The sequence below is a fragment of the Ranitomeya imitator genome, chromosome 4 (genome assembly GCF_032444005.1).
Source record: "Ranitomeya imitator isolate aRanImi1 chromosome 4, aRanImi1.pri, whole genome shotgun sequence".
NCBI classification, from domain to species: domain Eukaryota; kingdom Metazoa; phylum Chordata; class Amphibia; order Anura; family Dendrobatidae; genus Ranitomeya; species Ranitomeya imitator.
In genome coordinates this window covers 666,167,514-666,185,743 of record NC_091285.1, presented here as the reverse complement: position 1 = coordinate 666,185,743, position 18,230 = coordinate 666,167,514, and the positions used below count along the sequence as shown (strand labels likewise).

Here is an 18,230-nt window from a genome sequence, read left to right as displayed (position 1 = left end):
TGGGCTCTAGCACGTACCATGCTCTTTGGGCTCTAGCGCGTACACATGGTCTTTGGGCTCTAGCGCGTACACATGGTCTTTGGGCTCTAGCGCGTACACATGGTCTTTGGGCTCTAGCGCGTACACATGGTCTTTGGGCTCTAGCGCGTACACATGGTCTTTGGGCTCTAGCGCGTACACATGGTCTTTGGGCTCTGGCGCGTACACATGGTCTTTGGGCTCTAGCGCGTACACATGGTCTTTGGGCTCTAGCGCGTACACATGGTCTTTGGGCTCTAGCGGGTACACATGGTCTTTGGGCTCTAGTGCCTACACATGGTCTTTGGGCTCTAGCGCGTACACATGGTCTTTGGGCTCTAGCGCGTACACATGGTTTTTGGGCTCTAGCACGTACCATGCTCTTTGGGCTCTAGCGCGTACACATAGTCTTTGGACTCTAGCACGTACCATGCTCTTTGGACTCTAGCGCGTACACATGGTCTTTGGGCTCTAGCACGTACCATGCTCTTTGGGCTCTAGCGCGTACACATGGTCTTTGGACTCTAGCACGTACCATGCTCTCTGGGCTCTAGCGCGTACACATGGTCTTTGGGCTCTAGCGCGTACACATGGTCTTTGGGCTCTAGCGCGTACACATGGTCTTTGGGCTCTAGCGCGTACACATGGTCTTTGGGCTCTAGCGCGTACCATGCTCTTTGGGCTCTAGCGCGTACACATGGTCTTTGGGCTCTAGCGCGTACACATGGTCTTTGGGCTCTAGCGCGTACACATGGTCTTTGGGCTCTAGCGCGTACACATGGTCTTTGGGCTCTAGCGCGTACACATGGTCTTTGGGCTCTAGCGCGTACACATGGTCTTTGGGCTCTAGCGCCTACACATGGTCTTTGGGCTCTAGCGCGTACACATGGTCTTTGGGCTCTAGCGCGTACACATGGTCTTTGGGCTCTAGCACGTACCATGCTCTTTGGACTCTAGCGCGTACGCATGCTCTCTGGTCTTTGGTGCTAGCGCATATGCATGGTCTTACTTGCTCCTCTGTCTGTATCTCTTCCTTTCCTTCCTCCTTCCCCCCTTTATACTCCACCTCCCCCAGTCTTCCTCCTCTCTTGTCCTTATGTTTGCCTCTTCCTGCTGACTGATCTTATTTTCTCCACTTCTTTGTTTTTCCCCTTTGCTCCCGGGCAGATCACAAGCTGGGAGGTAGGAAGTGTGAAAATTAACCTCTGCGGCGTTCACCTCGCTTTTCTGACCCACGATCACTTGCTGCACGGCAGCTAACGCTCACCGCGCTGCCAGGATCTACTTATGCAATAGGAAAAGCAGAGATCTTAACCCTGCGGCCCTCCGGGTGACAGTCCTGTTCCGTAGGTGGGTGACACTTCCTGCCCGCTGACGGGCACCGGAGACAAATCTGAGCAGCTGAGTCCTATTACATAACTAGAGCCGGTGTGGATGGAGGACAGTGCGCGGCTTTGTGTATGTGCAATCACATGAGGCTATTTACTGAGCGCCGGTCACGGGTTTTTGTGGATGACGGGCGCACGCCTTGGTTTTGGCATGTTCTGCGTGTGACTGTGCACTCGTATAGTCGCGTATGTAATGTAGTGCACTCACAATAACTTCACCAAAGTTTGTGAACCCATCATGTGTGTTCGGAGTTAGCAGCCATGTTGTGGGTCGGACTAATATCTGGGTTTACCTGGCTTCGAAATTCCATTCATAAATGCCCTGTTCAAGAATTTTAAGGAGGTCTTTCTCTATTAACCAGGGCCCTCTTGTTCTGGAGGACTCAAAAGGATTACAATAGGAAGGGTGCACTTCTCCATCTCTCCTGCGGTGGTGCTGCAGAGAAACCAAAGACTTGTCACCAGGTTTCTCACCGCTGATCACTGCGGTTCCATCCTCACAACATATGATCAAAGAGGGGTTGTTCAAAGTAGAGACCCCTATTTCTTCAAAAAATGCATTTGACTTCTAAAGAAGTGCAGGTACTCTGCCTGATGTCACAAGAGGCTGCTGCACGGCATGTAAATGATGGATTCACATCTGAGCAGCCACACATGGTCATCTCCGATGCTCCTTATACCCTCGACTAAATATCAGCCAGTGAATCCTATCTGAGATATTATGGCGCCCCTTCTAAGACTCCCCAGTGTTCCCCTATAGTCATCGCCGTGTGTGGCCAGCTTACTTCACTCATCATCAGATTCCAGATTGTAATTTTCTCTATTTCTCTTCCCTTCTCTTCGCCTTGCACTTCATATTGATCTCCACACCTGGGACTGCGATTTTCTGTAAGTATGAGTAATCTTTTTCCCACAAAAACAACATCCGAGTGGAGGTCTTTATGATTAATGGAAAAAGAAATCCAAACTTACAGGGCGCTGTGTGAAAAAGTGATTTTCCTCCCACCTTTAAAACCTAAATTAACTGTGGTAAATCACATCTTTGAGAAGTTGAGTTCAGATTCCTTAGCCACACCCAGGCCTGATTACTGCCACACCTGTTCTCAATCAAGAAATCACTTGAATAGGATCTGCCTGACAAAGCGTAATAGAAGAAAGGATCCTTAAGCTAGCCATCATGCTGCGATCCACGGAAATTCTGGAACAAGTGAGAAACAAAGTAATTGAGATCTATCAGTCTGGAAAAGGTTATGAAGCCATTGTTCAAGCTTTGGGACGTCAGCGAACCACAGTGAGAGCTATTATCTACAAATGGCGACAACATGGAACAGTGGTGAATCTTCCCCGGAGTGGCCGTCCGTCCAAAATTATTCCAAGAGCGCAGCGAGGACTCATACAAGAGGTCACAAAAGTCCCCACAACAACATGCAAAGATCTAAAGGCCTCACCTGCCTTGGTTATTGTCAATGTCCATGACATAAGAAAGAGACTGAGCAAAAATAGCCTACATGGCAGAGTTCCAAGACGAAAACCACTGCTGAAAAATAAGAACATAAAGGCTTGTCTCAGTTTTGCCAGAAAACATCTTTATGATCCCCAAGACTTTTGGGAGAATACTCTGTGGATGGACGAGACAAAAGTTGAACTTCCTGAAAAGTGTATGTCCCATTACATCTGGGGTAGAAGTAACACATCATTTCAGAAAAGAAACATCATACCAACAGTAAAATATGGTGGTGTAGTGTGATGGTCTGGGGCTGTTTTGCTGCTTCAGGACCTGGAAGACTTGCTGGGCTAAATGGAGCCATGAATTCTGCCGTCTACCAAAAAATCCTGAAGGACAATGTCCAGCCATCTGATCGTGAACTCAAGCTGAAGAGTACTTGGGTTATGCAGCAGAACAATTATCCAAAACACACCAGCAAGTCCACATCTGAAGGGCTTAAGAAAAACAAAATTAAGACTTTGGAGTAGCCTAGTCAAAGTCCTGACCTTAGTCCGGTTGAGATGCTGTGGCATGACCTTAACACCTTACTGACATCAGACGCGGACGTATTAGTCTGATGTTTGGGTCTGTTATTGCTGCTTCAGGACATGGAAGACTTCCTGTGTTTAAATGGGACCATGAATTCTGCTGTCTACCATCCGGCCATCTGTTCGTGACCTCAAGCTGAAGTGCAGCAGAACAATGATCGAAAACACACCAGCAAGTCCACCTCTGAATGGCTTAAGAAAAACAAAATTAAGACTTTGGAGTGGCCTAGTCAAAGACCTGGCCTTAATAAGATTAAGATGCTGTAATGACCTTTAAAAAGGCGGTTCATGCACGGAAACCCTCAAATGTGGCTGAATTATTACAATTCTTCAAAGATGAGTGGGCCAAAATTCCTCCAGAGCATTGTAAAATACTCATTGCCAATTATCGCAAACGCTTGATTGTGGTTGTTGCTACTAAGAGTGGCCCAGTTAATAGGTTTAGGGGGCAATCACTTTTTTCACACCGCTGTGTGTATGTATGTGTATATATAAATATACTTTAATATTGCCGTCCCTCTTTTCCCACAGACGCACAGCGGATGTTTGGGACATATTTCCGTGTTGGATTTTATGGTTCCAAATTTGGTGACCTGGATGAGCAAGAATTTGTCTATAAAGAACCGTCCATCACTAAACTGGCTGAGATCTCGCACCGCCTGGAGGTATGGGGAGGGGACTCCACTGTTGGGTCTGCAGATATACCCTGTATATGTGCGGTGCTGCCAGCTGCTCTACGTCTTCATATCCGCCTGTGATTCACCCTCCATATCATCTTGTGATTTCAGGAGTTTTACACTGAACAGTTTGGAGAAGGGACAGTGCAGGTGGTGAAGGACTCGAATCCTGTGGACAAAGCAAAACTGGACCCCAACAAGGTGAGCGACGACTCAATGCTGGCAGATGGCTGATGCCCTATGGCCACCGCTAGGTTGAGCTGGAGAGATTTCTTACTTCTGGGTGAGAGCTCATTTGCTGGACTTTGTTTTCCAAGGAGCATTTCCAGCAAAACTCAAGGCATTAGCTGCTTGCAAAAGCATCTTATTCTCTGAAAATGGTTCATGAGAGCACTTTCTTACAGTAGGAGCCTCACAAGACAGTCCTTAAAACAGAAGAAGACATTAGAATCTGAAGGGTCACTTTAAGATTGCACCATTTCCCCTCACAGAACTGTGTGTGGTCTCGCATCTTCTCCGTAAGCCTCTTTGTGACCCTCGACATGACACGTCCTCTTTTCCCACCAGGCATTCATCCAGATCACCTACGTGGAGCCATATTTTGACACATATGAACTGAAAGACAGGGTCACCTACTTTGATAAGAACTATAACCTCCGGACCTTCCTCTTCTGTACACCGTTCACATTGGACGGCCGGGCGCACGGAGATCTTCATGAGCAGTACAAGCGCAAGACCGTGTTAACCACGTCACATGCTTTCCCATACATCAAAACGCGGGTCAACGTCCTACATCGGGAGGAGGTAATGCCATCAGGGGCAGGCAGAACACACTGGTCATCCTTCTTTCATCACGGTGATGTCTTCATACTGGGGCCAACCTTCTGTCATAGCAGCGTCTTAATCTTGAGGTCATCCTTCTGTCATGTTGGCGGGGTCTTCATAATGAGGTCATCTTTCTGTCATGGTGGGGTCTTTATTCTGGGATCGTCCCTCTGCCATCACGGTAGGCGTCATCATTTTGGTACCGGTCTACATGCTGGGGTCATCCTTTGCTCCTCATGCTGGGGTCATCCTTTGCTCCTCATGCTGGGGTCATCCTTTGCTCCTCATGCTAGGGTCATCCTTTGCTCCTCATGATGGGGTCATCCTTTGCTACTCATGTTGGGGGGTCATCCATTTCTCCTCATGCTGGTATCATCCTTGGTGGCTCCTCATGTTGGGGGGGTAATTTTTTGCTCCTCATACTGAGGACGTCCTTCACTCCTCGTGGTGTAAGGTCAACCCTCGCTCAGCATGTTGGGGCCTTCACACCAGGGCCATCCTTTTGCCATGGCGGACATTGAAGATATCTATGATGGTTTTCTAGGTGGTGCTGATACCAGTTGAAGTTGCGATTGAAGATATGCAGAAGAAGACACAAGAGCTGGCATTTGCAACCCACCAGGACCCAGCCGATGCCAAGATGCTGCAGATGGTGCTCCAGGGCTGTGTGGGGACAACTGTTAACCAGGTAATTGGAGACGAGTCGTCCTTGTGAACAAGGGAAGGTCACATCTAGACTCCTCCAGAGTATAAGGAAACTTGTGTAACTGAGTAAGGGGTGTCACTAATGTAAGATTTCTTTCCCCAGGGACCGCTGGAGGTGGCACAAGTGTTCCTCTCTGAGATACCAGAGGATCCTCGTCTCTACAGACTCCACAACAAACTCCGACTTTGCTTCAGGGACTTCACCAAGCGGTGAGGACTTTAGAAGAATGGAGACTGTAGCGGGAGAGGAGCAAAGCCTGAGAGGAGAATATAAGAGCGTAACACGGGGGACCTCAATAGGGGAGAGGAGCCTTAGGGATCCAGAAGGGACTACAATGTCAGGGGCAGATTGGAAGGTACAAACAGTCCCACAGCAGGAGGTTGGAATTGGGGATGGAAGGAACCAAATGGATTTTCTGTTTCCTTATATGTGACCAAAAGAAGGAGATAATGGCATTATAGTGAGGGAACACAGAGTATTGCATTGAGAGGGCCCAAAGAGGGTCATAATAATTGAGCTAAAGACTGGAGGGACCCAGAGAGAAAATCCTAATCATGTTGTTGTCCCAGAGGGGCCCAGAAATTGACAAAATGGGGAAGCTGACTCTGTGGGCCCGGAACGAGTCACAATGATGAGGTTGGAGGCCCAGAGAGCCCGCAGTCCTGGGTAGGCCCAAACAGTGCCACACATCGCAAGGTGATGGGTGATGCCCAATGAGGGCCACAAAAATGAGGGAAAAAGAATAAAGAGCAGCCGTGTAGATGGGAAATGACAGATAATGGAGACCCTACAGAAGATGACCTGTTCTGGTTCACATGTTGTAGCTGATGCCGTGGGTACTTTCTGGGGTGCCAGCACAGGTTCCCTATGTGACATCATGCCATCCCCCACTAAGCACCAGCTCATACTTTATGTATATTTGTGCATTTTTAGGTGTGAAGACGCCCTACGGAAAAATAAGACTCTGATCGGAGCAGATCAGCGGGAATATCACCGGGAGCTAGAGAGAAACTACCAACGTCTTCGGGAAGCTCTGGCCCCGCTAACGTCTCGCAAGATCCCGCAGCTGTATAACGATCTGCTGCCTCACACAAGCGCTAGGTATGCCCGCAGCCGTGTGCCACGTATGCCCGCAGCCACGCACCACGTCTTGCCGTTGCTCTTCACGCTATATAATAAGGTACTTGCTCTTATTTCAGGGACTCTCTCACCCGGACAAGTCTGCGCAAAATTGACGCATAAGTATGGACGCTCAGATATCGGACTCGCCACCAGGGGGCATTAGCGACTTCTGTGTCCGTACAGCGCCGGCCATGGTGACGCCAGAACCGGATCTTCTGAACTTCATAATGTTTACATTGTTATCACCCGTGGATCCGTATGTGGAGGGGGGAGGACGGATCCGAGGCGGGAGAACATAAGGAATGCAATGGAGAGCTGCTAGGACGAAAACTAAGGAGGGAGGGGGAGAGAGTAGTCATTGAGGCTCAGAAATCAATGATGAGGGTAGTAGTAAGGGATACATGAGGAGGATCCCGAGCGTGCGGGCAGATGATTAGAGAGTATGAGGCCGCTAGATTTGTCAGACATGACCGATGCCCGCCTCAGCAGGCATTCCTTCCATTCACCGCCTCGCCCGCTCGTCCACTCCGGCTCTAATGATGCCCTGGGTAGAAGGAAATCTGAATGTCCGATCTCAGGGAAGCTTCGGCCCGCGGGCATCGGTTATGGGCCAGGCCTAGTTGTTGACTTTTTGGCTGCGGCTTTGAAGCCCCCACGAGAGGGGTCGGGTGGGGACCTCTGCCTGGACAATGGCGGCACTCGAAGGAACCAAAAACAGACAACCAAATATAACACTAATGGAAGATGGCCCATACCTGGCATCGAGCACCGTCCCTCCACTGGGGATCAATTACAATAAAAACACTAAAGAAATGTATACACTGCCTATGGCAGCCAATCAGATCACTGCTTTTCTAATCATCTGATTGGTTGCCGAGCTCGTCTTTCTTGCACTAGTTTTGTAATATGCCCCCCCCGTGTCGTCTGACTGCTGATACCCCCCGTCACCATCCTACTGTGCCCCTCTGTGTAATCCTTGTCGCCCACACTGGCTCTGCTGTAATATAGGAGGGCATCGCAGCCGCATTGTCCGAGGCATCCAATCAGATTCTAGCCGTCATTTTTGTCTCAGGAGATGAATGCCGGCATTTCATTGGTTGCCTGAGTTTTAGTCGTCGCCTCTATCGCCCGCTGTGTCGTAGCCTTGCCGGTTGGCACTTTGCTGTATAAATGATGCCAGTCTATGGGCTATTTTTGTAATAAAAGTCTTGAAATTATCCATATTTATTTCATCTTTACTATGGAGCCATCATCTGATTGTTACAGATGCCAGCTGTTCACACCTCAATAACTAGGGGGCGCCACATCCACAGTCATTGGTTTTGCTGGATTGCTAATAGGAGCATTGCGGTCCACTGCCTCCTTCATCGGTGCCGCCATATAGTATGTGTCCTTCATCTCATGGCTGGTGGTGCGATGATTGGATCCACATTACTAACAATAGTATCTGCAATCTAAGGACTCTGATACCGTTATAAACCATAACAGAGCAGTGAGCTGCCAGCTCCCTCCTCCACCACTGTCTGGCCGCCGGCTACCTCCTCCACCACTCAGTCTGGTGGCCGGCTCCCTCCTCCACCACTCAGTGTGGCTGTCGGTTCCCTCCTTCACCACTCAGTCTGGCCGCAGTCTATGTCTTCCACCACACAGTCTGGCCGCCGGCTCCCTCCTCCACCACTGTCTGGCCACTGACTCCCTCCTGCACCACTCAGTCTGGCGGTCAGCTCCCTCCTCCACCACTAAGTTTTCCCGCAGTCTATGCCCTCCACCACTCAGTCTGGCCGCCAGTTCCCTCCTCCACCACTCAGTCTGGCGGTCAGCTCCCTCCTCCACCACTAAGTTTGCCCGCAGTCTATTGTTGTGAATTCTGTTGTCGGGCTCCCTCCTGTGGTCATGAATGGTACTTCGGCTGGTTCTGTCTATGGACTTCCTCTGGTGGGTGTTTCTGAGTTTCCTTCCACAGGTGACGAGGTTAATTCGTTAGCTGGCTGCTCTATTTAGCTCCACTTGGATCTTTGCTCCATGCCACCTGTCAATGTTCCAGTATTGGTCTAGTTCACTCCTGGATCGTTCTTGTGACCTGTCTTCCCAGCAGAAGTTAAGTTCCTGCTTGTTTTTCTTTGGTTTGCTATTTTTCTGTCCAGCTTGCTATTTTTATTGTTGTCTTGCTTGCTGGAAGCTCTGGGACGCAGAGGGAGCGCCTCCGCACCGTGAGTCGGTGCGGAGGGTCTTTTTGCGCCCTCTGCGTGGTCTTTTTGTAGGTTTTTGTGCTGACCGCAAAGCAACCTTTCCTATCCTCAGTCTGTTCAGTAAGTCGGGCCGAACTTTGCTAAATCTATTTCATCTCTGTGTTTGTATTTTCATCTTACTCACAGTCATTATATGTGGGGGGCTGCCTTTTCCTTTGGGGAATTTCTCTGAGGCAAGGTAGGCTTTATTTTTCTATCTTCAGGGCTAGCTAGTTCCTTAGGCTGTGCCGAGTTGCATAGAGAGCGTTAGGAGCAATCCACGGCTATTTCTAGTGTGTGTGATAGGATTAGGAATTGCGGTCAGCAGAGTTCCCACGTCCCAGAGCTCGTCCTTATTATCAGTAACTATCAGGTCATTCCGTGTGCTCTTAACCACCAGGTCCATTATTGTCTTGACCACCAGGTCATAAGTCTATGCCCTCCACCACTCAGTCTTGCCGCTGGCTCCCTCCTCCACCACTCAGTCTGGCGACCGGCTCTCTCCTCCACCACTCAGTCTGGCCACCGGCTCCCTCCTCCACCACTCAGTCTGGCCGCCGGCTCCCTCCACCACCACTCAGTCTGGCCGCCGGCTCCCTCCTCCAGCACTCAGTCTGGCCACCGGCTGTCCTCCACCACTCAGTCTGGCCGCCAGCTCCCCCCTCCACCACTCAGTCTTGCCGCCGGCTCCCCCCTCCGCCACTCAGTCTTGCCGCCGGCTCTCTCCTCCGCCACTCAGTCTGGCGACCGGCTCTCTCCTCCAGCACTTAGGCTGGCCACCGGCTCTCTCCTCCACCACTCAGGCTGGCCACCGGCTCTCTCCTCCACCACTCAGGCTGGCCACCGGCTCTCTCCTCCACCACTCAGTCTGGCCGCCGGCTCCCTCCTCCAGCACTCAGTCTGGCCGCAGTCTATGTCCTCCACCACTCTTTCTGGCTTCTGGCTCCCTCTACCGCTGAGTCTGGCCCCGTCTCCATCCTCCACCACTCAGTCTGGCGGCTAGCACCCTCCACCACTGTCTGGCTCCCTCCTCCACCACTAAGTTTGGCCGCAGTCTATGTCCTCCACCACTCAGTCTGGCTGCCAGCTCCCCCCTCCACGACTCAGTCTTGCCGCCGGCTCCCTCCTCCACCACTCAGTCTGGCGGCCGGCTCCCTCCTCCACCACTCAGTCTGGCTGCCGGCTCTCTCCTCCACCACTCAGTCTGGCCGCAGTCTATGTCCTCCACCACTCTGGCTTCCAGCTCCCTCTACCGTTCAGTCTGGCCCCATCTCCATCCTCCACCACTCAGTCTGGCGGCTGGCACCCTCCACCACTGTCTGGCCGCAGTCTCCCTCCTCCACCACTCAGTCTGGCCTCCGGCTCCCTCCTCCACCACTGTTTGGCCGCAGTCTCCCTCCTCCACCACTCAGCCTGGCGATCGGCTCTCTCCTCCACCACTCAGTCTGGCCGCCGGCTCCCTCCTCCACCACTCAGTCTGGCCCCGTCTCCATCCTCCACCACTCAGTCTGGCAGCCGCCTCCCTCCTCCACCACTCAGTCTGGTCGCAGTCTCCCTCCTCCACCACTCAGTCTGGCCACAGTCTGTCCTCTACCACTCAGTCTGGCGGTCGGCTCCCTCCTCCACCACTCAGTTTGGCCGCAGTCTGTCCTCCACCACTCAGTCTGGCCGCTGGCTCCCTCCTCCACCACTCAGTCTAGCTACCGGCTCCCTCCTCCACCACTCAGTCTGGCCGCCGGCTCCCTCCACCACTCAGTCTGGCCGCAGTCTCCCTCCTCCACCACTCATTCTGGCCACAGACTCCCTCTTCCACCACTCAGTCTGGCCACAGACTCCCTCTTCCACCACTCAGTCTGGCCGCCGGCTCCGTCCTCCACCACTCAGTCTGGCCGCCGTCTCCGTCCTCCACCACTCAATCTGGCCACCGGCTGCTTCAGGCCAGAGATCGACGGTTAGTCTGGGGACCTCTGGTGGAGTTAAGGCGTCACTTCATGCCGAGCTGCAGGAACGAGGAAGAGGACACCACCATTCATCGTTTGGAGTGGAATGAGAGGAGTTTCAATATAAAAATATATTTATTAATTTTATAGCCAGGGCATTAGGAGGGAGCTCTATTACTATATGAAGGGACCGAGAGGGGGTACTATTCCTGTATGAAGTCACAGAGGGTGGGCACTTTTACTACATGGAGGCACAGAGCGGGACACTATTACTATAAGGAGGCACCTAGCTGGGGTAGTATTACTATATGAGGGCACCGAGGGTGGGCACTATTACTATATGGAGGCACAGAGAGGGGTGCTATTACTATATGGAGGTCCAGAGGGTGGACACTATTACTATATGGAGGCACCTAGTCGGGGTACTATTACTATATGAAGGCATAGAGGGTGGGCACTATTACTAAATGGAGGCACCTAGAGGGGGTACTATTACTATATGAAGGCACAGAGGGTGGCCACTATTACTATATGGAGGCATAGATGGGAAAACCATTAATATGTAGTATCACAGAGGGGACACCTTTACTATATGGAGGCACAGAGGGGGACTATTAATATGTAGTATCACTGGGAGGGGCACTTTTACTATATGGAGGCACAGTATCACTGGGGGGCACTTTTACTTTATGGAGGCAGCAATATCACTACATGGATGCACAGAAGGGGGACTATTAATATGTAGTATCACTGGGGGGGGCACTTTTACTATATGGAGGCACAGAGGGGGATCTATTAATAGGTAGGATCTTTTCCTCTGTGGATGCAGAGAGAGATGCTACGACTGTATTTCACAATTGTTGCCTTACATGGGGTCGGTCTGCTTTCAGATATCAGGGCTGCCGTTTGGTCCCAGTCCGGCCCAGGCTTGGTGGTACATGACTTTTCCCTTAGCGGTGCCCTTCCAAACTCTGCTGCCAAGACTTTATGTAAGGGCCACTCCTTAGGGGGAGTAAGAAGCCTAGAGGTCACGGCCGGGGTCCTACTGCCATCACAGGCTCCTTGCCCCCTCTTTCGTCCCTGATCTTGCCCTGGTTCTTCGCATGATTTTGGGGTAAAAATAGAAATGTCTATTAATGGATTCTACGACTGGAGTAATTCCCATTGTGTTCATAGTTCCTTCTGCGACTTCCCAGTGCGGCGGGCAGTGACATCAGCGGGCGCTGCCTCTGACTGGAGTAGTCATTACTCTGCCCATCATCCTGGAGCCATTTGCTGTTTTTGCCGCGATAATTACCAGTCTGTAGAAGGGGAGGTGGACTCTTCTGGGTAAATCCTGGGAACATGAGGATGAATCACCGATCTGAGGTTTTGGGATAGGGAGATCAGAGGAAAACTTCTTGGCAGAATTCTTAAACCCCGAGATGTCATACTTGACTGTTTTCTCCTGATGGTGGTTGTAGTGGTAACGAGCCTCACCGGGCTCTGTTGGTGGCCGCTCCAGTTTCCATCCACAGTCTGAAGAGAATCCGGGGAGGTTAATGAAGATCCTCAGAAGGGTCCATTGTGTGATGTGACTGCAGGGTGCACAGGCGGCATCGTTCCAGACCGTTGGGGCAAAATTTGGGGAAAGGGGTCTTTGCGGTCAAACTTCTTGTTAGTTTTGCCGAGATTTGAACCATTATCCTATGACTCTGGACCGCCGCTGTAGGTCACAGTTCACACCCTGCACTTTCCGTCTATACATGGGAATTTTCTGTAGGGCAGCAGGAGCTCTCCCCAGCGCCCTGTCCGCAGTACAACCTCATCTAGCCTCTTACATCCGCCTTATTCCAGCCTAGGTCTGAACGAGGCCTTGTAGAATCCCATTGCCACGGTAACAGAACCCAGGACTCCGCTTGATTCCAGAATGGTCGCACGATCGGCAGCACAGAGTATGTCAGGACACACTAATGTCGAATCGGACAGCTCATAAGAATCGGAGTGGACCGATCATTATTCCCCAATACTCTGTGCTGCTGATTTTGCTATTATTCTGGAACCTTCTTCCATTCCCTTTCACAAGAGCAGATGACATATAGGTTATATAATAAGATTTTATGCCAACCGGCCGCCTCATCCTGGGCAGCGCCATTTGGGCTGGATATTTTCTTCAAAAAGTTGCCAGTCCTCCCTGTTTTTGGCAAACTCTGTAATAGGGCACATAAAACGAGTTGGCAAAAACAAGATTTTCCAACTCCTGCAAGAACATTTTAACAGGGTTGTGTCACTTTCTAGCTCTCCAGCTACTGTGAAACTATAAGTCTCAGCATGCCACTACTGAGAATGATACTCTTGATGAGGAAGAAGAGCCATGGGCCAGCATGCACTAATTTCGTGCAGTGTTTAAAATCTCTGCAGCTCCCCCGCAGGCAAAATGAGGCATTACACCTCTTCTATTTCTTGTGTATGTGATGTATGGACCTGTCTGGTCCTCCAGAGATACAGAGGGTCACAGTATAATTTTATGGGGTCCTATGTGCTTGAGGTAGCTGTACGAAGCTTTGATTTTTGCAGGAAGGGTTGCACTTTCTTTAGGTATATTAGTATTTCCTTTTTTTTATTTAAGTGAAAATGCAATAATTTAAAATGTATTTTTCTTACATCCTCCAGCAATCATCATATATGACCCTACGTCTTGTTACTGATGAGACAATATCAAATATGTTGATATTATTTTATGCTTTCAGACTACTATTTAATAAAGTTTACTATAAAAAAAAAAAATAATTTGTGGTGTTTTATTTTACTTAAATTTTTTACTTCTTTCATTTATTTTATTTTATTATTTTTTTTAACCCATATCGATTTTTTTTTTCTTTATTTTTTTTCTATAATTAAATTTTCTGGCAATCTGACATGTATCTATAAACTGGTACTACAGGGAGTTGTTAAAGGGGGTGCTTACTAGTATAAAAAGGATTATTATGGGGTCCAGAGTGGTGCTTAACAAACTCTATACTCGCATACCGGACCTCTGTGTCTTACACTGATTTTCCTGGCTTCCGTTTCTTGAAAAATAAGGTGACCACTGCAGACAATCATTTACAGATGATTGGCTGCAGCAGTCAAGCTTTGTCAGAGCCAGAAAAAAAAATGGAAACCAACTGAGGATCGGTGGGGTCTGGTAAGTAAGTAAAGTTTATTATCATTATTATTATTATATTATGATTATTATTTATTAATTAAAAAAATATATATATATACAGTACAGACCAAAAGTTTGGACACACCTTCTCATTTAAAGGGAACCTGTCACACCGTATTTTAAAGATGAGATAAAAATGGCATTAACTAGGGCCAGAGCTGTGCTTTTCATTACTGTCTTCTTTGTGCTTTTATTCTGCACCTATCCTGCCGAAATACCTTTTGAAAGTCGCCGTTTGGTGCTGTCACTCAGTCAGGTCTGGTCAGATGGGCGTTGAGAAGTTGCGGTTCCTCCCCCCTGCTCCTCGGCGTGTATGACTTAAATGCGCTCTGTGAATCGCACAGATCGCGCACTTTCTTCGCAGTTGCGCAGTAAATTAGCCTCTTGCGCCTGCTCATTATGCTGTGCCCAACTGTGGGCATAGCATACGTTACATCACTGCGCAGGCGCTGGTCGGCACTTTTACCTGTGTGCCCCGGAAGTGGTCATATGCGCATTTACTGTATAGCTGGATGCCGGTAACGTTACTGCGCAGGCGCTAAGCACAACGCTGACGGCGGGAATAAAATTCGCAGGGAAACGCAAGAGGTGGGGGAGGAACCGCAACTTCTCAATGCCCATCTGACCAGACCTGACTGAGTGACAGCACCAAACGGCGACTTTCAAAAGGTATTTCGGCAGGATAGGTGCGGAATAAAAGCACAAAGAAGACAGTAATGTAAAGCACAGCTCTGGCCCTAGTTAATGCCATTTTTATCTCATCTTTAAAATACGGGGTGACAGGTTCCCTTTAAAGATTTTTCTGTATTTTCATGACTATGAAAATTGTACATTCACACTGAAGGCATCAAAACTATGAATTAACACATGTGGAATTATATACTTAACAAAAAAGTGTGAAACAACTGAAAATATGTCTTATATTCTAGGTTCTTCAAAGTAGCCACCTTTTGCTTTGATGACTGCTTTGCACACTCTTGGCATTCTCTTGATGAGCTTCAAGAGGTAGTCACCGGGAATGGTTTTCCCTTCACAGGTGTGCCCTGTCAGGTTTAATAAGTGGGATTTCATGCCTTATAAATGGGGTTGGGACCATCAGTTGTGTTGAGCAGAAGTCTGGTGGATACACAGCTGATAGTCCTACTGAATAGACTGTTAGAATTTGTATTATGGCAAGAAAAAAGCAGCTAAGAAAAGAAAAACGAGTGGCCATCATTACTTTAAGAAATGAAGGTCAGTAAGTCCGAAAAATTGGGAAAACTTTGAAAGTGCCCCCAAGTGCAGTGGCAAAAACCATCAAGCACTACAAAGAAACTTGCTCACATGAGGACCACCCCAGGAAAGGAAGACCAAGAGTTACCTCTGCTTCTGAGGATAAGTTTGTCCGAGTCACCAGCCTCAGAAATCGCAGGTTAACAGCAGCTCAGATTAGAGACCAGGTCAATGCCACACAGAGTTCTAGCAGCAGACACATCTCTACAACAACTGTTAAGAGGAGACTTTGTGCAGCAGGCCTTCATAGTAAAATAGCTGCTAGGAAACCACTGCTAAGGACAGGCAACAAGCAGAAGAGACTTGTTTGGGCTAAAGAACACAAGGAATGGACATTAGACCAGTGGAAATCTGGGCTTTGGTCTGATGAGTCCAAATTTGAGATCTTTGGTTCCATCCACAGTGTCTTTGTCCGACGCAGAAAAGGTGAACGGAGGGACTCTACATGCCTGGTTCCCACCGTGAAGCATGGAGGAGGTGTGATGGTGTAGGGTGCTTTGCTGGTGACACTGTTGGGGATTTATTCAAAATTGAAGGCATACTGAACCAGCATGGCTACCACAGCATCTTGCAGCGACATGCTATTCCATCGGGTTTGCGTTTAGTTGGACCATCAGTTATTTTTCAACAGGACAATGACCCCAAACACACCTCCAGGCTGTGTAAGGGCTATTTGACCAAGAAGGAGAGTGATGGGGTGCTACGCCAGATGACCTGGCCTCCACAGTCACCAGACCTGAACCCAATCGAGATGGTTTGGGGTGAGCTGGACACAGAGTGAAGGGAAAAGGGCCAACAAGTGCTAAGCATCTCTGGGAACTCCTTCAAGATTGTTGGAAGACCATTCCCGGTGACTACCTCTTGAAGTTCATCAAGAGAATGCCAAGAGTGTGCAAAGCAGTCATCAAAGCAAAAGGTGGCTACTTTGAAGAACCTAGAATATAAGACATAATTTCAGTTGTTTCACACTTTTTTTTGTTAAGTATATAATTCCACATGTGTTAATTCATAGTTTTGATGCCTTCAGTGTGAATGTACAATTTTCATAGTCATGAAAATACAGAAAAATCTTTAAATGAGAAGGTGTGTCCAAATTTTGGTCTGTACTGTATATACATTTTTTTTTTTTTTTTTTTTACTTACTTTTTTGTACCACTCCAGGCCCATAAAATAATCGTTTTTAAAGTTGTGGACAACCCCTTTAAATGTGCCCTAACTTCAAGGAATATGATCAGACAACTCAGGGGTCTTTTTATGGACCCTAAGCTGCCAGGATCTCTCCCTCCCCTCCCCCCCCCAAAAAAAAAATGTCATGATCGTACATCAGTTTCCAACAGTCCTTAATTTTCATAAAACAATCATGGCAAATATGAGATTATCCCAATCTTAAAAGGGCCGGGCTATAAAACCAACCCACCCAGAATTGGGAGCGGCTTTCCAGTTTTGATTGTTCCTCGGGGGCGGGACTACACATCAATATTTTATGAGCCAATCGGTTTTACGTGTGCTCCGCTGGTTTGTGGCATTTCATGGGTTAAATGGTGAAGATTACCTTATTTTAGGCTAAGGTTGACATTTATGAACATGTTGCGCTCAGTTTTTTTTTGCGTTTTATTTTTCTCTTTGGAATCTGATTTTTGCTGCATTTTGGATTCCGCAACACGTCAAGTTCTTTTTTTATTTGTCGAGTCTCAAGTGGGCAGGGTTCACATGATGCTTCCAAGTCCCTTTTTAAAGTTTTTTTATGCTATAAAATTAAGTAGTTTTTGCTGTTTTTTTTTCTTCAGAAAATTGCTGCAAAAAAAACCCAAAGCCGAATAAATAGTGAATTTAATCTTGGAGTATGAGGAATCAGATTTTAAAAAAAAATGAAATGTTGAAGGGCAATAGAAATGAATGAATGGCAGCTTTCTTGTTCTCCAGAATCAGCGGCGCTATTGATGTCCGGAGTTGCAGTACCCGACGCGGCCTGAGGACGCTAGAGGCGCTGTTCCTGGAAGAAAGCAGCCGTGTTCTTCTAATCTGTCACAGTAATAATAGAACCGGGCTCATTTTTCAATAACTGTAATAAAAATCTAAGTAAATGAATAAAAAAAAAATTGTAAAAAATTAATTCATTTTCGATTTTCCAGAATGACGTTGATATATTATAACGTGTTTTTTGGTTTTTTTTTATGTCGTCTCTAGATGCTGCGGCCATCAATGCCCCCCATTCACACAGGGCAGGAAATCCGGATCTCCGCCGCCTGCATGTATGATGTCCCGTAATAATCACACATGGCCCCAGCCACATTATAAAGGTCTTATTTTATTACTTTTGCCTCCTCTAGGTCGTCCTGTCTCTTTAAGAGATGTACAGGGGGGGTGGGGAGAGAGAGGAGGGGGTCTCACTGAGGGGCTGGAGTTTGGAAGCTGAGGGGTTTTACCAGTAGAGAGAAGAGAGAAGTCACAGGGCGAGAGCGCTGGAACACAGGGCTGAGAATTTGGGGTGAGTCCTAAGAAAAATGGGGTCACTTTTTGGAGGGTGAACTAAGTATTGGGGTCTGACGCTATAACCCCCAGCGGTGGGAGGATAGATGCCAGTGTGGCTATTTCTGCAAACCCCACACCCCTAGGATTGGGATGGAGATTTTGGAGGATCGCTAACTAGGACCAGATGTGCTGGAGGATGCGCAATGCTCTGCAGAGGGGACCAGGGGGGCGACACTGAGCGATGCTCTGCAGAGGAGACCGGTGGGCGACACTGAGCGATGCTCTGCAGAGGGGACCGGGGGCGACACTGAGCAATGCTCTGCAGAGGGGACCAGGGGGGCGACACTGAGCGATGCTCTGC

At 48.6% G+C, this 18,230-nt stretch overlaps 2 protein-coding genes across 8 annotated transcripts in view; both read left to right on the top strand.

The window, feature by feature from the left end:
• The window catches only part of DOCK6 (dedicator of cytokinesis 6), a 77,264-nt gene extending 69,277 nt beyond the window's left edge, over nucleotides 1-7,987 (top strand). For 6 of the 7 annotated variants that reach the window (XM_069767152.1, XM_069767151.1, XM_069767150.1 and 3 more), the window contains 8 exons: nucleotides 1,186-1,200; nucleotides 3,980-4,105; nucleotides 4,229-4,318; nucleotides 4,685-4,921; nucleotides 5,487-5,630; nucleotides 5,751-5,857; nucleotides 6,582-6,749; nucleotides 6,848-7,987. In XM_069767152.1, the coding sequence (XP_069623253.1) occupies nucleotides 1,186-1,200; nucleotides 3,980-4,105; nucleotides 4,229-4,318; nucleotides 4,685-4,921; nucleotides 5,487-5,630; nucleotides 5,751-5,857; nucleotides 6,582-6,749; nucleotides 6,848-6,890 (930 nt within the window). In that variant the 3' untranslated portion in view covers nucleotides 6,891-7,987. The remainder of the gene's footprint in view (nucleotides 1-1,185; nucleotides 1,201-3,979; nucleotides 4,106-4,228; nucleotides 4,319-4,684; nucleotides 4,922-5,486; nucleotides 5,631-5,750; nucleotides 5,858-6,581; nucleotides 6,750-6,847) is intronic. The other variant, XM_069767147.1, reaches the window with a different exon arrangement.
• A 9,796-nt stretch (nucleotides 7,988-17,783) lies between these two features.
• The window catches only part of KANK2 (KN motif and ankyrin repeat domains 2), a 94,971-nt gene continuing 94,524 nt past the window's right edge, over nucleotides 17,784-18,230 (top strand). The window contains exon 1 of the mRNA XM_069767143.1: nucleotides 17,784-17,885. The gene's annotated coding sequence lies outside the window, so the exon portion shown is untranslated. The remainder of the gene's footprint in view (nucleotides 17,886-18,230) is intronic.